Here is a 19,016-nt window from a genome sequence, read left to right on the forward strand (position 1 = left end):
TCCCTGAGTGGTTGTGTTAAAATCTGTAGAGTATTATTCCTGTATAGAGATCCCAAATAACTGAAGGCCCTCACAAAGCCCCTTTTTTTGAATTAACAGCATATTTAAAAGCATACTAAGGCTGTGTAGTTTGACTATTGATAATGAAGGGCTAAGAGAGCACTTAACAACTGTTATGTATTCAAGACAGAGGCTATAGAGGCTCTCTTTAAATTCCCTAGTCAGAAGGGACAATAGAAGCTAACATAAGCTATTACTGTACAACAGGAGCTTTTTATTAGGTGTTTCTGATCCATTTCTGTGACACGTTTTTAAATAATCCATCATAGAACAATAGTTCAGACCAAAACAAAGATAATGCTATTTCTGTCTGAAAAGGCCAATATTAAATTCCAATTTTAGAGCAGCAAATCAAGAGTGGACACGGATTGCTTATGAGGATCTTTGATACACTTGCAAATCTCCTTATTTGTTCATGACAGATGCAGCTTTACAGTTTTCTTCATGCATTGTCCCCTGGAATGTGTAGGAATAATAGTTGTTGCAAAAGGTGTGGAGGACAACAGGGATCAGAATGACCAGAACTAACCCAGGGAGAAGATTGGGCTTCCCAGCTGGGTTGGGAGAAGGAGAAAATGGAATAACAATCACTGAATTTAATAAATAATGTAGCTTTTAGAGTAAGGTCCTAAACTAACTGTTTATAATAATATAGTCAAAGTAGGACACAAATAACGTCAGTTTTTATTCACTTTCTCCTGTGGTTTTGTTTGGATTTTTTTGTGGTAAATAGTATTATAGAATGTATGAACTGGTACTTAGTTGTGAGAAGCAGTAAGAAGCTCCTTTTGGTGACACAATATAATAAATATGTATAAAAAGCAGCTGTTTTACCTGGAAAGCTGAGAGTACAATGGACTAAAGTAATGCAATCATCACTAAATCTCCTTGTATGTAGTAAGTTCCTTAGTTCCTATGTTACAAATTCTCATTTTAGCTACTTGTGCACTAATACCCAGTGAAGACCAGCTCTGCATGTTGGCTTGATGAATTCCTGCCACTGAAAATGCTCCTGTGATTACCCTTTTGCTGGGATGGCAGCACCAGAGAACTCAGCACCACTGCCACTTTTGAGTTGTCCAGAGGGCTTTATTTGAAGGTGTGGTTCTTTAGGAATCCTGGAGTGAGAGTAGAAAATCAGTTTTCCCCCGTGTCTCACTTTGTGTCCCAGGGCAAACCCCCAGTAAGTTATGGAGCTTTACAGTGCAACTTCTGTCCTCTTCTGCTTTGTGAATCCCCCCAAATAACAGCACAGCAAACTGGAAACTCTTGGTTCATGACCTAAACTACTAAAGCCCTGTACATGGTGAGGTGGTGAATTGTAAGCTCAGGTTCTCAAAAATGATGTAGAAACTCTAAACCATCACAGTACTAAAGGTTTCTAGCATTTCACCTGCTTCCTGTGACAGGAGAGAGCTGTGCCCGTGTCCAAGGCCTTGCAACACTGGTGATTTTAGATCAGCAGCCTGATTTTGGCTACTGGAATGCATTTATGTTATTTCAGTTTATACTTCCACAAACAACGCCGTGAAAGATTCCTACTAATTGTGTAAATTCTTTTAAACTAATTCCAGATCTTTACTTTTAAGCTGTCTGTAGTGCTGGCTACCCAGCGGGTCCAGTTAAAAGCTATTTTTATCAGAAGTGGTTTAAAATCCTTTATCATTTACTTGAGAGTCCACCTGTTGTTGATCTTGGGTACTACTTGGCTGAGTATTTGAGAAATACAGTGAATTTTGTGCTGTGACTTGCCTGAGGCACTGAGTGCTCTGTGCAGCATCACCAGTATATTTGGTACTTCCACTTATGCTCTGTAGATTAGTTTATATGAATCATGTAAATAACTATACACAAAAACTTATTTTTGAAAGTATGAAAAAATTAGGAGAATACATTTAATCAGATGTCTTGAAACCACTGGGAACCGAATTTTAAGTATTCTAAAAATATCAGTGACTTTGCATAATTTTTATTTTTTTTCCACAGCCCTGCATATTTTTAGAGTAATTATTTCTCAAAATAGCTACAGTGCCTCAACAAAGGACCTAATCAAACAGCATGTTCTTAATCACCAACTGTGGGAGAAAACAGTGGAGGAAGAGAAGGATGAGTGGGAATAGTCTTTGATCTTGAAAAGTGGGGTTTTGTCCCCAGCCCAAGTGGTGAGAGGTGGATCCCTGCAGGGCTGTGAGCTGATTCTTAAGGAGAAAACATTTCAAGCCTGAAATATGCTGGGACAAGATGGGATTGGAGAATTAGAGATGAACTCCTGTGTATGACTGACATTTTCTGAAGTTCATCAGCTCCATGATATTGTTAACAGTTCGAACAGAAACGTTACAAACTTTATATTAAAACCCCCTTTATTCCTTCATGCTAGAATTTAGTATTCTGGAGGAATTTTGGTTTTTTTCCATTGGGGAATTTATAGATTGTTTCTGTGTTCTGAGGTTTATCCAAGGTCTTCTTGTAAATGATTCAGTCTTCCCTCAGTTGTATTAATCACAATTTAAATGTTTTTAATACCAAAATTAGATGCAGCAGAAATAATCTTTTCTTACAAAAGTAGATTAAAAAGTTCATGTTTTTTCTAACAAAATCTAATAATAATGTTTTAGTTATCAGTGTTAATTTTATGTACAAATTCAAAGGCAGATTGTCAAAATATAATTAGAAGGCTCTATGCAAGAAATTAAATACACTCTAGTAGCACAGATGAAAAAAGCATCTGTTTTGAAGTATTTTCATTAAAAATTAGAAGACTAGAGTAGGGAAAATGAGATTTGTGGAGATGAAATCTGAAAAAATGTAAGAATTGGAAAATACCTATGGAGCAAGCAAAGTATCATCTGGGATTTATGGTGAATAATGTACACAAGCTGCCATCTTTGATTTCTAAAAGCTTTTTTGTTTATATATTTACAAATTATACTTGAAGTCATTATAGTTATCTATTCTTAAAACCTAATGAAAATGCCTGATTTTCCTAATGTTTGTCTCAGCTGGATGAGCCTCTGGGTCTTCAGCTGATTTTCATTTTCAGCATTCTGCAAGTTTTGAAGCATCTGTGGTGTTATATCCATTAATATTCCAAAGTACACATTCCTGGTGTCAAATGAGTGTATGGACTGAGCCTGTTTATTTGGTAGTCTGAAAATACTGCTTTTAATTAGCAGCTCAATGGGTACATGTTCATTTGACAGCTTCCACTTGTGGATTTTTTTAGAAAGTTCAGAGGGATAGATATTGATATAATCAAATATGTGCTGTTTTAAGGGAGGGGAAATCTACCTTGTTTTCTCTTTCATTTTAGCAGTGAATGCCTGGAAAAAAGCTAACATTTCTAAATTCTGTTAAGAATGTGCTATTGTCTGGGAAGGTTAGAAGCATAATAATTAATGAGATTTCCAGTGGTCACAGTCTTAGCTAAATTGCATAAATGACATTATTCAGCATTTCTCATATTTCTCCTTCAACTGACAGTTGCAAACAATAATCAGAGAACTGGTTAAGGGCAGAAAATGTTTTAAAAATGTTTTTTGAAAGAACTCTGCTCTGGTAACTGAATGCAAGTTGAGAACTGCTCTTGTAATACTCAATGGAAAACCTGGCTACCATTTGTAAGGAATCTGGTCCTTCCAAACGTGTTGGACTGAACTCTGTGGAGTTGCATTGTGTGTCAGTGCACAACCACTGAAGTTTCACAAATCTCCATACAAATTTAATGCCTTTGAATTGTGTGATTCACAAATCCTGACAGCTTGAAGTATGTCAGGGGGTGTGTATATATAATTCCATGTGTGTATATACAGATATATGCGCATATATCTGCAAAACCAGATGTGTCATATCCTGCTTTTCCTGACAGACTCTATTCCAGAAGTGCAGAAGTTTTTTTTTTTCTTCTTGTGAAAGTACAGTTGTTTCTACCTCTGGTCAATCTTGAATCTGTGTTCAGCTAAGACTGCTAAAATATTATTTTAAGAAAGACTAAGGCATTTTGTTTAAGTTCATTTAAAAACCCCACAGGAAACAAACCTAAACTTGTGTCATTTGTTCAAAATGAACATTGCAAAAATACTGTTTTAAATTGATTTGGTTATTACTTTTATTTTTTTTTCTTTTTTTTTTTTTCTTTTGTTTGGTTCTGTTCTTAGTCCTGAATCCCGCTTATTCCCTGGAAATGAGCTTATATTTATATATTTCTGAGAAAAAAGTACTGAACTATATACTGGTATTATATACTAGTCATCACTTGCCACCAGTGTTAACACAAGTGATGTCACAAAGATCATTCCTGGTCTGTCCATGGCAGTGCTGTGGTCTGATTTCCCTGTGGAGTTGGCTCCAGGAGCCTCATTCCAGCCAGGACAGGGAGCTGAGGAGGCAGCTCTCGGGTGGGATGGGTGGGTGGGTGTGGGTGATGCTCCCCTGGGCAGCAAAATATCCAGAGACAGGGCTGAGAGGGAGAGAGAGCACTGGGAGAGGTCCTGGGAATATTCAGAGAGGGCACCAACTTCCCCATGGGATAACAAGGGTGTTGGGATTCTGGAGCATGTCTGTGTTTTGTTTTTCCATTGTCAAACTGTACATGTTTATTGGGGCTCTTTCTGCTTTGAAGTCAAAGGACGGAAAGCTCCCCTGCTTCACTGCACTGCTGTGACTTTCTCACCGGTTGTGACTTGATTTCTGTTTTGAGATAAAAAACTGAGGTTTAGTTGAAGTGTTCCAAAACCAGATACCACTCTCTCTCTCTTTCTTGTAGGCAGGGTGCTGCTGTGCCAGGCAAACCAGGAGGGATCTCCCGTGTACAGTGCCCCCAGTTCACTAGTATACACATCCACAAGTAAGCTAGTGTTATGGCTCGTTTTCTGTTCTGTTTTGTGACAAAAGCACATTAATGTAACTTAAGCCCCCGAAAAATGTGAACTTTCCCAACAGCTTTTGTTAAAGCAAATGTGATATTTATAAATATGTGAGTAATGTCGAGAGATAATTTGGTGTTTTTCGGTTGCATCTTTATCCTCAAAGTATATCTTATTAAAAAAAAAAAAGGAAAAAATTACCTATATTTCAATGTTCTACAGAAATGGTCAAAAATTCTACAGTAATAGTGACATTTTTTGGAATCCAGTACTGTTGCACGCTCTGCATTTTGTGTAGATGTTGTGTTTCTTCTTCCATCCTGCTCACAGTACACAAAAGGTCTTTTATCATGCAGCCATTTGATTGTGTCAGGAAGCAAATAGATATGAAGCCTTTTTTTTTTTTTTTTTTTTTTTTTAACAAAAGGAACAGCCTGTATGGAAGTGGGTGTTTTGAGTTATAAAAAGCTGCCCTAATAAAAATAGCAGAGACAAGCTGAAAGGATAGATGCTGCCATCAGCCGTTTCTCTGCACAAAACTTTGGAGTGGAAATGTGTCCTGTGAAATCCCGAAACAGGAGCAGAACTGATTCTTCTGAGAGTGTTTTAGATTGTATTGGTGGTGCCAGTGATGCCCATTCTGGCTCCTGGTCAGATAAGAAGCCTGTAGCTGAATGCAGGAGCAGTAATTGCACTGGCTCTGTGCTCACAGCAGCGCTCTGGAAAGAAAACCCTTTACATTGTCTGATTTAACATTATCAGATATGCTCTTTATGAAGGTTGTATTCAGTCTAGAATGCAGTTCTACTCTTTTAGAGCTTATCTAGACTACTAAAATAATTAATTTATTTTTTTTAATTAAAACCAGGAATGAGGAGAAAAGAATTCCATAGTGATCATCTTTACAATCATGTAATTCTCTTATGTCAAACGTTATCCATGTCATCCCTAGAGTTGCTGCTTCTCCAGGATACATATGGGATCCACTTTTAAATCAGCAGTCTAGTGTCTACAAATGCATAGTGAACTAACAAAATATATCAAGTATTTTAAATTAGAAGTTAAATTGTCAGTTAAATCTGCATTTGCCTCCAGGTGCTCCCAGAAATATTTTGTGCTGTGTCACCTTTCCCAAGCAATAGGTTTTTTTAAATCCTTGTAGCAACAGACAAACTAAGTACTTATTGTTCAAATCGACACCTTTTTGCATGTTTGTAGTGCACTGTTCCTTTTAGACCAAAATACCAATCTTTGACTGAAATTGTTTTCCCAGAAAATGATCCAAACACTTCACTCATCTTGCTGTTAGGGAGCTTATTTTGGAGGAGAGGGGGCAGTGTTTGTTTTTAAGTTTCTGAAAATTACTTTAAAAAAAAACCCTTCAAAAGTTTACCCTGTTGCTCCTATTACATCACTGATACATTTATTTGTGGAGCTGCTGTTTACATCACATTGTATTCCCACTAGTATCAAATCCCTGGAGAGTAGCTGCAAGCTCCCTGAGCTCTGTACTTCACTGTTTCCATTATGTCCCATGAGTGAATCCCTTTGAAAAATCTTATTTTGCAGTGGTGCTCCTTGAATAATGATATCCTAACAAACACCTGTTTGTTTTCAATTATGCCAAATACATAAGTAAACAGACTTTGCCTATCTGCCTCCCACTGGGCAATGTGTAATACACAGTTTCATAACAGACATTGCTGGTAGCCCTTGCAGAAGAAATTATTACACTTTTGTTGAATCTCTGTGCATGCAAGTCAGGATTTTTCTTTTATTATGTGTAGTATTTTATCTTGCCAAAATGCAGTTTCCCCCCCAGGGTCACAACTCCTAATAACACGAAATTACTACAATTACTAATGATTGTAATTAGGTTTTTTATTTCTCAATATTACAAAGCTTTCAGTAAAGATGCAAAATAGTTTCATTTCTATAGGAAATTCTACCAAAAGTGGAATAGAAATGAAGGTTGACTTTTGTCTCATTTCCTTTATTATTTTAAAGATCTTCTATATTCCATTTTTTATGCACATTTCAATATTGGAATTATAACTGAAAAGTCAACATTTGTGTCTAGGAAATCAATACTTGTACTGTTATCATTTCAGGTAGACAACAATATTGCAGCTTTCGTTTTTGAAGAATTTGTTAATCATTTATTCTGTTACTGCTGATATTGTAACCGTGTGATATTTTAGAACCGCTTACAATGTAAGAATTAAGTGGCTTTAAATTTGTAATTGCTTTAACAGAAGGGAAAGAGTCTGCTGAGGTTATTTTAAAGCCATCTGAGATATTTCAAGTTCATTAAATGCTAATGACATATAGGAATTTTCAGATATTTGGAAGAGGATAGTCCCTGTCTAACTTGACTGTTCATCTTTTGCTCCCAAGTTTTAAGGCATAAAGGACTGAAACTTGGTTGTGAGATGTATTTTTCTTAATTCTGGCTAGCTCTATTTCTCACTTAACATTTTGGCTTTTAATTGTAGTGGTCACTTGTAGTCTCTGATGACTCTGAACACTTTTGCCCTGTTGGCTCTCCAGAAAGCAGAGCACAATTCTTGGAGCTGCTCTTTCCCTTCTGATATTTCTCCAGGGTATATTTCATGTCTCATACTGTACATTTCCCAGTACAGTGATTAGTTACACCTCTGAATGTGTCAGGAGATGGAAACATGGCTCTGCTTCCTTCCATCACTTCTGGCCCTTCGCATAATACAGAGAGAAATGAGCTGTTTCTTCTGCAAGCAGTGGAACAAATCAGTAACAATAGTCTCTCATGCCTCATCTGTTCTCTTATGCTGAAGAAGAAGATGGGACCTGGATCAGTTTTTCATTTGCACATCTATTCTGGGAATAGATCATTTGTTATGTAGAAGGCAGAGTTTCAGCATGACAATGTGTTCACATCCCTGGGTGGGACAGGTTCTTTGATTTACTGAGGCAGCCACAGGCAGGAAACTCCTGGTCTCACCTTGGCTGCCAGAGATTCCCATGGTATTGGCATCCTCAGGACAACACTGATACAAGAGATTTCGGCTAAATCCTGCATCATTATCTTAATGCAGAATGCAGACAATCATGGGAAGAGTTATATCCAGCCAGGAATGATTAGAGGACACCAAATCCCCGTGAGTAAGCATTCACTGGAAGCTTCCTGGAGGCCCCTGATATCTCACTGGAACTTAGTAAATAAAACAGTTTGGCTCCACGTAACCGACAGTCTCTCCTTGCCCTCACTTCTTTAGACTAGTGGCTTCCACAGGGAATTTTAAAATTCCAGAGAAATTGGTATCTCCTGGTAAATAAGAAATGTATCAAGGATAATTTTGGAACTTTTCCACATTGAAGCCACACGTGAGTAGGATCCACGAGAAAAAGGAAGATTCAAGAGAAGAAAAAGGTTCTGTCCCTGAATGTCTGTGTCACTTTCCTGCCGAGGACAGTAACGTGGCTGGGTATGTATGGTTCAAAAGAAGCAAAAATGCAAATCTGAATTGCTGCAAGGACTTCAAAAAACTGCTTTGTACCTATTTTTCTATAATATAGAAGTGCCTGAAAGTGTGAATGAAGTACAAGTTCATGAGAGCCAAAGTGTGGGAAAGAAGGAAGACACGAAGTTGTGGAACTGTAGAGTAATTGAGGTTGGAAGGACCAGGCTGCTCCAAGAGCCCTCGAAGGATGGAGGTGGCACAACGGTCCTGGGTCATCTGTTCCAACACTGGAATGACCTAAAGTGGAAACCTCTCTTCTTGCAAGTCATGTTTGCTGTCTCTTGTCTTCCCAGCATGTGAAGAGCCTTGATCACCTCCCTGCCCCTTCTCTGCCAGGGCATGGAAAAGGAGATGTCAGTGGAAATCTCTGTGGCCTGGACTAACCAAGGAGTGTTCCTGGGCTCACCAAGCCTGAGCACTGGTGCAGTGAGGCAGCCCCAGCCTAAATTTGTGCATCACATCTCAGAAATGTCCAGCTGTGCATCACCCAAGTCCCACAGAAGGCAATGGGAGTGAGATGGAATTTAAAATTTAAAGGGAAGTTCAAAGACAGCTAAATATTTTTTTACTCTCTAAATCAGAACTTTGAAACTTTTAGGCTTTATTTTAGCTCCAAGTAAGTATAAAGATACTTGAGTTTTAAGGTCTGTGGATTTTTGTGAGCATATATTAAAAGGGACAGTTCGCTGGACTGATTAGCTGACAGGTATGATAAAAAAATTTAAGTTTCTACATGCCTTTATTCAGAATGGTGTGCAGATGAATGCCTCTATTTCTCAAATGTTTAGCAGGCCCATAAAAGAGAATTTTGCCTTGACTTCATTGAGTACGTTTTAAATTGAAGTCAATTTTGGCTTAGATTTTCTAAATGTTAGAGTCGTTTCATCTTCAGTAAGCATGCTCATCAGCTCCTAAATAAATCTTTCATACTGCAATCAACTGATGGAATTAAAAGAAGAAAAATATTAAAATGCAGAAATCCGATATTAATTCATTTTAATCTATCACACTCAAGGGCAAATGAAGTTGATGGCCCATTTTTTAATTGATATATTGATTAAAATTTTGGAAGAAGTGGTGCTAGAATTCAGCAAAAATGATTGAGGTGGTACAAATGCTTATAAATCTGTCCCACATTGTTCGTGTTCTTTAATTGTAATTGTCTGATAAAACTTCCATCGGTTTCTGTAATTAACCTAATGGTCTAAATGAATTTCCAGATCACTGGTTATTCATTTCAATATAGAAAATGCCATTACAATGAGTTTAATTAATACAAAGTAAGTTCACAGTCCATTGTACCATTAGAATAGAATTATATTGTTTTAACTGTTTAAATTAGGAACGTTTTTTCCTCTCATCTTGTTTGTCCCATTTATAGACTCTAGTGTTCATTTTCTAGTCACACTTTGCAATTAAAATATTTAAAACCTGACGCTCTTCAAACCTCAAAATACCAGCGTAGATATTTTATTTTTTTTTATTTTATTTATCGTTTCAACTATTTTTAAGCAGAATTCAGTCAGTGCCAAGCTCATAATCCCATGATATGCCCTGGAACATCTTATTTGTCTTGATATTCCTCTCACAGAAGTACATGTGACAGATAAGCACTCACCAGAGGATCCTTTTGCTTTGCGTCAGACAGATATTAAAACAATAAACCATGTTGCCCTGGGATTTTGGCTTATGAGCAACCAGGAAGCAACAAGGCAAAGATGAGATGGTTTTGAAAGGCAGGAAGGCAGTTCTTTGGGAAAATTCCCTGGGAACCCTCGGCCCCGCAATATCTTTGACAAGAGATGTTTTAAATGCTAAAGTTCCTTTAAAGCAAATCGGGAAAAGAGGCTTCACTCCTGCAGAGCAGACATTAGGAATGGTCCTAAATAATACTGCTGATCCAAAGTTATGTGTTGTGTGCCAGGAGAGAAGGAAAATCTATGGCACAACCTTGGAGTATTAATTACACGATATGGGAATTTTACTTTTTATGTATGTTCTCTATAAAAAAATCTATCAGCATTTAAGTATAACAAATGTACTAGTTTTAAAAAGAATTTTTTTTTTCCCTCTGGGTGTTTTGTTTTAATTCATGGGTGGAGGATAGTTCAGGATCATGTTGATAGCTATAGAATAAACAAGGCAAATCATAAATATAAAGTATAAATATCATATCCAGTAGTAGGATTTAGTCTCTTTGAGGACTCATTTTGTTACAGAAATAAAAATTAAATCAAACCTGTCTATGCAATATGTCTGTTGAATATCTTTGCTTAGAAGTAGGTTACTTGGCTTAGGAATGTTAGTAAACTCCCTAAAAAATGCTTCATGAAGCTGTTTTCATGTCTCTTGTTTCAGTGAAGACATTCCAGGTTTTAATTTCTGTTGCCTTACTAATGGATTGAAGGAAGACCTTGGACATTTCTGTTATGTTCTGGGATATTTTCAATACTGAGAAGATTACACAGGGAAAATAGAAATTTTCCAAAGGTGATTCACAGTGAACTTCTGAGCCAAATCATTAGTGGGAGCATTGGGTTTAGAAACCTTGAATTCAGTTGATTTTTGTCTGGTTTAATCTGTTGCACACATGTAATTACCTGAAAATTATATTGTAATGATGGTAGTTTTCTGATAGGATTATCCTGAGACTCCAAGCAGCTGCAGTGTAGGTGCTCCTGACCTTTGGAATACTCTTCTCTGGATTTTGTATGCAACACATGATTGACCATATTCAGTCCAAATGGTCAAATGTCGTTATGACATCGTTGATTCATTTGTTCTGATTTTATCATTACATTTTTTTCTTAGTTTATATGTTGCAATTTTACTGTTATTGGTAAAGGAGAGACTGTTTGGCAGGCTTACCATTTAGAATTAGAATCTGGGTCAGGAAAAGTTTAAAAAACGAGTATTCATGTGGTATAAATAATTTGCCAGTGCTACGATATTTCTGAATGAAATGTAAAAAGGTTCTGCAAACTAAATTTTTAATTGGTGTGTTCTCTCTTAGGCTAAATTGGAATGGCAGATCACTTCATCACTAATAAAATATGTATTAGTAGGTTGTGTTTACACGTTGGTGGGTTTGTCTGCTTCTTTGTTGCTTCATAGGGAACAGGTCAAGCACCCCTGCAAAGGAGTCTGTGATTGAGGCAACTTAACCTTTTATAGGACTATGGTTCATAAATGAGAGTGCAAAAATCCTGCCCAAAGGGAAGTGTCGACACATTCGAGTAGAGCAATCACACATACAATTTCCAGGCCACAAAAGAATCTTATTACTGAACATTTAGGAGTCAAACTATCTTTTAATGCGCTTCCTGAATTAATTAATTGCCTTTATTTATGAAGAGAATCACCTTGTAGTAGCCATGAAAAATGTGCAAAGTGTCCTTCCTGTTTGTATGTTGAATACAGTGGGTTTAATTGAAAGTTTAAGTGAAGAAGATGCCAATAGTAAGAAGGAAGGGAGTTGCTTTCCATGATTTTTCCCCCCTATGTATAGAAGTGTCAAAGACTGAAAAATCATCACTTCTAGAGAGAAATATTGATGTCATCTCTTTTGAACTGATCTTTAGAAGGTTTTGAAACACTGTTTTGGCCCACTGTGTTGGACCTTGCTTAGAACAGTTACACTACTCTGGATACAGGATAACTCCACTGACTTCCAAGTCAAATAGTTATAAAGATAGTAAAAAACTAACAAAATTGAGTAAAACTGTATTGATATTAATTATGTTATATTCTTGATTTAAGTATCAGCCTATTTTTAACTGTAGTGAACCTCTTTGAGTTCTTTTGGTAGCACCACCTGGAATTCTTGTTACAGCATTTTTGGTGTTCCGTATCATTATATATTGTCTTTTCTGTAACTATTTTCAAGGTGACTCTCATTTTACCTTCTGTCTGTCTGTATTTTAAATGGGGACTATTAAGTCATCAATAAGATACATTGTAGTTATCCAAAAATGTGTAAATGTGGGTTTCATTTCACTGCCACAAATCTGTTCTTCAGGGCCTTGCTGTTCACACTCATTCTTCTCTAATCTGTTTAGTGGTGGTGTGTCTGAACTAGCAGGCTTAAGGGGCTTTGTAAACAGACACATCCTGAATTGTGTGTCACTGACTTTTTTTTCCCCCACCTATACACAATCCTACATCTGGGTAGTGGGAGATGACTGGAATGATGGGTATAACATTTTCAACAGTAGATTGTGGGAGGAGCATCTCTGTCCTTCAGTTCAAGTAATAAAAATGGTGTGTGGCCAAGGACAGCTGGGCAACTCAGGGCTCTTAACTTGGTGTTTTTCTGGTGATGGAGATTTGGCACTTGGCCACTGGCACTACTTGAGACTAATCAATGAGTTAGGGCAGTGAGATTTTTTGGGCTTACTCATTTCACTATGCAGCTAAATAGTGAGAATTACATTTAGAATTATTTTGCATGAAGATGGACAATGTAATTGCACATCAGACCCTTTGTGTAGAACCCTAGATCCAGGGTTCTGATGTTTCCTTAGCTCTGCTTTGTAGGTGCTGTGTTACTGATTTTTAGTGCTAGGCACACACAGCTGACTGTAAATCTGAAATCATTAACCTGTAAGTTTTGGTTTCAAATAAAGATGTACTTTATTGTCACTCTTCCTGTATTTTGTGATGGTTGTTGTTGAATCATGGCTCTCAGAACCATGCTGTGTACAGCAAAATTCAACCTGAATTTCACAGCTAGTGAGTACTTTTGAGGAATTAACATTTTTAGTATCTATATTACTTTGCAGGTGCAATTCTTTGTTTTGACAGTCTTTTCCATTATGACTTGCATTAGGTTAACAGCTGGGTCTTTCCTCTATTACTTCCTGCCTAAATTGTTCCCAACACAACAGCTTTCTGACAATCCTCTTTTTACAGTTTAATAATTCTGTCCAATTTTAGAAATCCTTGTGTCATCTAAACAGTATTTCTTGTCACTATATAATTGACTTGCATAAACATTCAAATCACTAAATTTTGTCATCTCTTTATAGAAGTGCTACCCTTTATCCAGCTTTCCACAACCCTGGCCTTTTTCCTTTGTCTCAGAAATGATGTTTAGCACAGGGGATTTTTTTTTTCCATTTGCTTGGAACTTGTGGATGTCCAACAACCAGGAAGAGAAGACAAGATATTGATCACTTTGATCATCTATATTTGAAGATTGTTCTTTAAGATCAAATGTGATTTCTCTGATTCCTACTCTTTCTTTTCCTTTATGGCCTTGGTGCTTTGTTTTTATCTACTGAGCTTTTTCTTGTTTGTTAGTAACTTCTTTTGTGAAGAGTCTTCTGTTCTTTGCACCTCAACTATTTGTGATTTGAGCTATGCAGTACTCTAATTTTAATATTAAGTACACCATAAGTCATTTCACCACCAGTTAGAGCATTTTTTTGATTTGAAGTTGTTAGTTGGTGTAATATTAGATTTAGCAAAAAAAACCTCTCAACCATCTTAGCTTTTCCTTTGTATCCTTCCTCATCCTCCATTTCTTGTTGCTTGTTATTAGAAATCCCTTGATGCCTGAGGGGTTCAAGTGGCTGCATATACAGCCCAATAAAAGAAGGATGAGATATATGGGAATTTATGATCATCACAGAATCACTAAATGACTGAATTTCAGAGGAGCTGAGGTTGGAAGGAACCTCTGGAGGACTTGTTGTCCATCCCCTGGTGCTTGAGCAGCCTGTCCAGGACCATGTCCAACCAGCTTTTGAATATCTCCAGGGATGGAGACTCTACAGCCTCTTTGGGCCCCTGTGCCACTGCTCAGTCACCCTCATGGGAAAAAGCTTAGACAAAAAGCTAAAAGAGTTTTCATGCTTTGACATCACAATTTTGCTCAGAAAGTTATAAGTGAATGTCATATAATGGTATCAATATAGGTAGAAACCAACAGTGGATCGTTTATTGGTGCAGGAGAAGAGTTGAAACAAAGGAAGGCAGAGAAAGAGTAATTCCATATATACTTAAAATAATTACAGAGAAAAGTAAGTGTGAAGTCAGTATATGCAAGTCATTGTTGAAATAATGGATCAATTAGATTTGAAAACAACTTTAAGCTAAGGATAACAAAATGGGAAGTTTTCTTTGAATAAATGGTCTTCCTATAATTTAACATAAGAATAAACACATTAAATAGGTTGCTTTTTGCCGAAATATTTAATGTATGTTTTTCGAGTGCATTTGGTTATGTTGGTGGTTTGGTATGGAAAAAACTAAAAATCTGGTTTTTTACATGTCTGAGACTGAAATAATTAATAACATTTCTAGAAATATTGGCATATAACTCAGTTTAAAAAGTTTCACCGAATTGATGTGAAATTTGGTGCTAATTTGGATTTGAAGAGAAACTTGATGCAGTAGTGTTGTGTAAAGGGATTCAATTACAGTGTGCAGTGTTTTGTGAGTAACTGTCTTGCATAAAAAAGTTAATTAATCAGGGCTGTGTCGATTTCCTTGTGCCATGTCAATTAGCAGCAAGGTAATTAATCACTAATCGCCCAGCGTGCAGCTAACTAAGGGACAATCCAGGAGCCATTTGTTGTTATTTTTGTTCCAAATTAATGGCACACAGAGCCATGAAGAAACACATCTTGCCTTTCATAATATTTTTATCGACAGTTTTGCATGTTGTAATAGGCTGCAGCAACAAGCAGCTGTAGTTCAATGGAATATGAATATTAAAGAAACAAATGAGAGCAGATTTATAGGCCATTGCTTTTCTGTTATGTCAGTTTTGAGATTACACTGAGCAAATGAACAGTGAAAAATTACTCTTCCATGTGGAGAATGGTGATTAGACTTGTACATTAATTAGAGATTTTTGTTTTCCTTTTTAATGCATTTCAAATGAGTGTCCCCTATAAGTAAGGGTTTCTCCAAAATACGGATTTATTCATTCCTAAACAACAGTGTATAGTACTGACATATCTTTTTCTACAATAGTAAGGAAATAATTGTTCTATAATTTTAAGTATGTTTCAAAAAATAAATAGATTGTGAAAGAAACAAAAAGAAGTGACCAGTTGTAACTGGTTTTGATATGTATGGTAGGTTTCCTTTGAATTCAGTTAATTCACAACTAGATCCCAGGGAAAACCATCTCACAAAAGTGACAGGTGAAGAACTGTTTGTTCAGCCTGCTAATTTTAAACACTCTGAACTTTCTAAAGGTGTTTTTTTTTACCCTGAAATTTTAACTGTGTGTGTGTATGTAAATATGTATAATTTAAATGCCTTTTTATGTTAAAATCTGTAGTAACACAGCTTACATTTTGCTTGCAGTGTACTTTGGTCTGTGTATTTACATGCACACATCCTCTTTAACACAGTGTTTATGATTCTTTTAAAGAATACCACTTAATAATACTTATTACTATTACAGTGAAGGGAAAACACAGCATACATTGGGCTAAACTGCTGATTCTCTTCCTGAAATCTCAGATAACATCATATAGATTATTCTGCTTAGCTTTTCTCAGCATGTTACCCATTATATCTCTTTGGTTTTAATTTATTGTTTTTCCTCGACAGGGGTCCTCCTGAACTCTGGGAATAATGTAAATGTGTCTCCCTGCCTTTGTAGCAGTTAAACTGTGCTGCAGTAAATTAGCTGTAAGCTGATGCAAACATGATGTAACATTAAAATTCTTCACCATAAAGCATTTGCAGACTCTTGATGGGAGATGACCTGCTAGTTTGTGCAAAGGAGGAGAGATGAGGAGTGATGAGAGGTAGATTTGTTCATCCATTTTGATGGCACACCTTTCTGGGGGCATATGGCACTCTCATACAAATTCCAACCACAACACAAATGGGAAGAATAATTGCCCATTAAAATGGCTGTATATTTTTATGGCTTTGATACAAAATCTGCCCCCTGTTGTTTTTTGCATCTGCTGCTCTTTCATCTATCCCAGAGCTTTAAAACTTTAATACACAGTGTATAACCCTTAAGTATTTTTTGCCAGGTTATATCCCTCTTTTTGGGAGCTCGAGCTCTGTCACTGTTCCTCTAGTCTTTGTTTTCCCAGGCCTATGGTGAGATGTGGTGCCTAGAAAGTGCACCTCCCTGTCATATTCATTTAATACAAAATTAGTAAAACAAATGCTTCTATTACATCTTCTGGGACAAATTAAGATTTGATTAAATTTCATCTGTGAACACAAAGATTAAGTTTGTCTTCCTCATGCTCATATTTACTTTTTGTATAAAATTGTTAGTTACCTGAATTTTAGTGATATATTAACAAGAATCCTTTTAATTCCAGAGGCTTTTTAATTTGCTTAAATGTTGTGATTTGCTGACCTGGTTTCATGTTTGAGATCTAAATTGAAGTTCAGTGGAGGAGGTGTCCTGACAATGTTTCCAAGTTTAGAAAGTTTAGGAAGAGAGACCCCAATATTCATTGTAATAATACATTTTAAAATTTTATCCTTTCAAGTATAAAAATAGAACAAATAAGTTTAAAGAAGAAATCTCACCAGCATAATGTTCCTTAAAAAAATCATTTAGGCTGTAGTAGAAGATGATTTGTATGCTTTTGGATAATTATATGAAGCAAAGCCAAGCACTTCCACAACATATTGCTTATACTCTAATTTTTTAATTTGGAAAAGTAAAAGTGCAGTTCAACTGTAGGATCTGAATTTCTGTGGTTGCTCTTGTAGTCTCATTCATATTTGAACAGCTGAATGAATAATTATAGAACTGAGGGGCTATTAGATGAAATTATAAGTTGTCTCTATGGCTTGATATTTGATCACATGCTGTCCTTAGAAGAGTCTTTTTTTGTTTTATCCTCATGTTATCACCTCATATCATCAATGTGTATTTGGAGAAATCTGCCTTTTGTGTGTCACAGATCAGAAGGATTCCAGTCATCAAATTACTTTGATGATTTTAAGCCACTTTTGCTTAGAAGTGGGCTCAGATGCTTCCCTGCTGAGAGTCAAACACATTTTCAACCCCATTCTAATAGCATTTTCACTGACTGAGTTGCAGCACTTTGGCACTCAGGCACTAAGGAAGGTTGACCTACAAACTGTAAGTCATTAAAATCTTTCCCCCTCCTGGCTAGTATATTCATTACTTTTGGGACTGGTTAATAGCATTTAATGCTTCCTGATGGGACAGCTCTTTTCATAAAACTGTTTTTATGAAGTCCATTCTTCAGTTGTGTTCTAATGGTGCCACTTCTGCTGGTTATTTTGGGGTGAGGATATTAAAAAGTTGGTAGCAAAGTAAATTCTTTGGTTACTACATATTCCTGACCATCTGATTTCTCAACTGGGCTGAACTAACACAATGTTTTTGCTCTGAGCTGAAATCTAGGGTGACAAAACTTGTTGCTTATTTTACCTCTGATCTTAATCTTTAATGTTTCTGCCTGGAAATAAAAGGCATGTTTTCAGATACTCTGATTTTCAGATGGACCTAAATCAGTTTTTTGGGATGGATATAATTCTGTTGTGCTTAAACCCAACTGTTAGACCTCACTTGACCATAAGACCTTGCAATACTACTCTTATCCCGTGCTTCTCATGTTTAGTTTCCATCCCATCTGATCCTCTTCCTGACAGAACTGCAAATCCCTGCTCTGCCTTCTACTGGTTGCTTCTACAACCTTTTTTTAGTGCTTTGCTTTGCTTTAGACATTTTATGTTCCATGACTTTGTTGGAGGGAAACAATGCAATGCAAGCACAGCAAAACAATTAGGTTACTTCAGGCTTTTCATTCTAACACCTCTTTGGGTTGCAGATCCTCTGAAAATGGTGGAAATCACTGTCCTGTCTTAGCATCTCCCAGGAATGCTGAGCCACCATTACAGGGCTTGGATCTGATAGACACTTGGGGACTAAGTGATTCTTCCTGCTATCTCTGTTGCTTGCTTTTTCTCCTCTTTCATAGGAGAAAACCCTCTTTCTCATAAAAATGTAATTTTTATATATATAGATATAGATATATAATATTATTTTTGGCTCATTCGTTGATGGGGCATTCTGCTTTTCCAGTGGCATTTCTTTGCAGAAAGCATTCACTGCCAAAGATTTGAGGTCATTGGCCCTTCTTATAGTTCTTTCCAAGGTGTGACCACCATGAAGAATAAAGAGCTGGATTGAATGGTAGAATTCAAGGGAAAAAAATGCTCACAGAGCACATTAGGAGCTCACACTTTCACAGAGGGGTATCCTCAGTGTCTCTTGCATTTAAATATGACCATTTAGATGTGTGTTGTGTGCATCACCTGTTGTAAACTTCAGGAATTCTCACTCACAAACACCTTCTCTAAGGGACTGAAGTGAACAAGGCACCACGTGGTCCAGCCCTCGTTTTTCTCATGCATTGCTAATTTTCATCTATAAAATTTTATTTATTAGACCCTTGCACCTTTTATTTGTTTGCTTGTATATGCAGAGAGTCCACTCTATCAAAGGAACCGCAACACAGACTTGTAGATGTTTCTGCTATAATTATGTCTTCAGTCCACTGAAAACTCCCTTTTACATTTTCCTATGCATATTGTGTGAATTTTTACACAGGACTGTATAAAT

At 36.7% G+C, this 19,016-nt stretch overlaps 1 protein-coding gene across 34 annotated transcripts in view; it reads left to right on the forward strand.

The window, feature by feature from the left end:
- RBFOX1 (RNA binding fox-1 homolog 1) overlaps positions 1–19,016 on the forward strand; it is a 1,157,213-nt gene that overhangs the window by 1,086,511 nt on the left and 51,686 nt on the right. For 31 of the 34 annotated variants that reach the window (XM_032703684.1, XM_032703685.1, XM_032703682.1 and 28 more), the window contains one exon: positions 4,826–4,906. The exons of the other annotated variants lie outside the window; for them this stretch is intronic. In XM_032703684.1, the coding sequence (XP_032559575.1) occupies positions 4,826–4,906 (81 nt within the window). The remainder of the gene's footprint in view (positions 1–4,825; positions 4,907–19,016) is intronic. 34 annotated transcript variants of the gene reach the window in all.

Source organism: Chiroxiphia lanceolata, chromosome 16, assembly GCF_009829145.1.
Source record: "Chiroxiphia lanceolata isolate bChiLan1 chromosome 16, bChiLan1.pri, whole genome shotgun sequence".
Taxonomy (NCBI): Eukaryota; Metazoa; Chordata; class Aves; order Passeriformes; family Pipridae; genus Chiroxiphia; species Chiroxiphia lanceolata.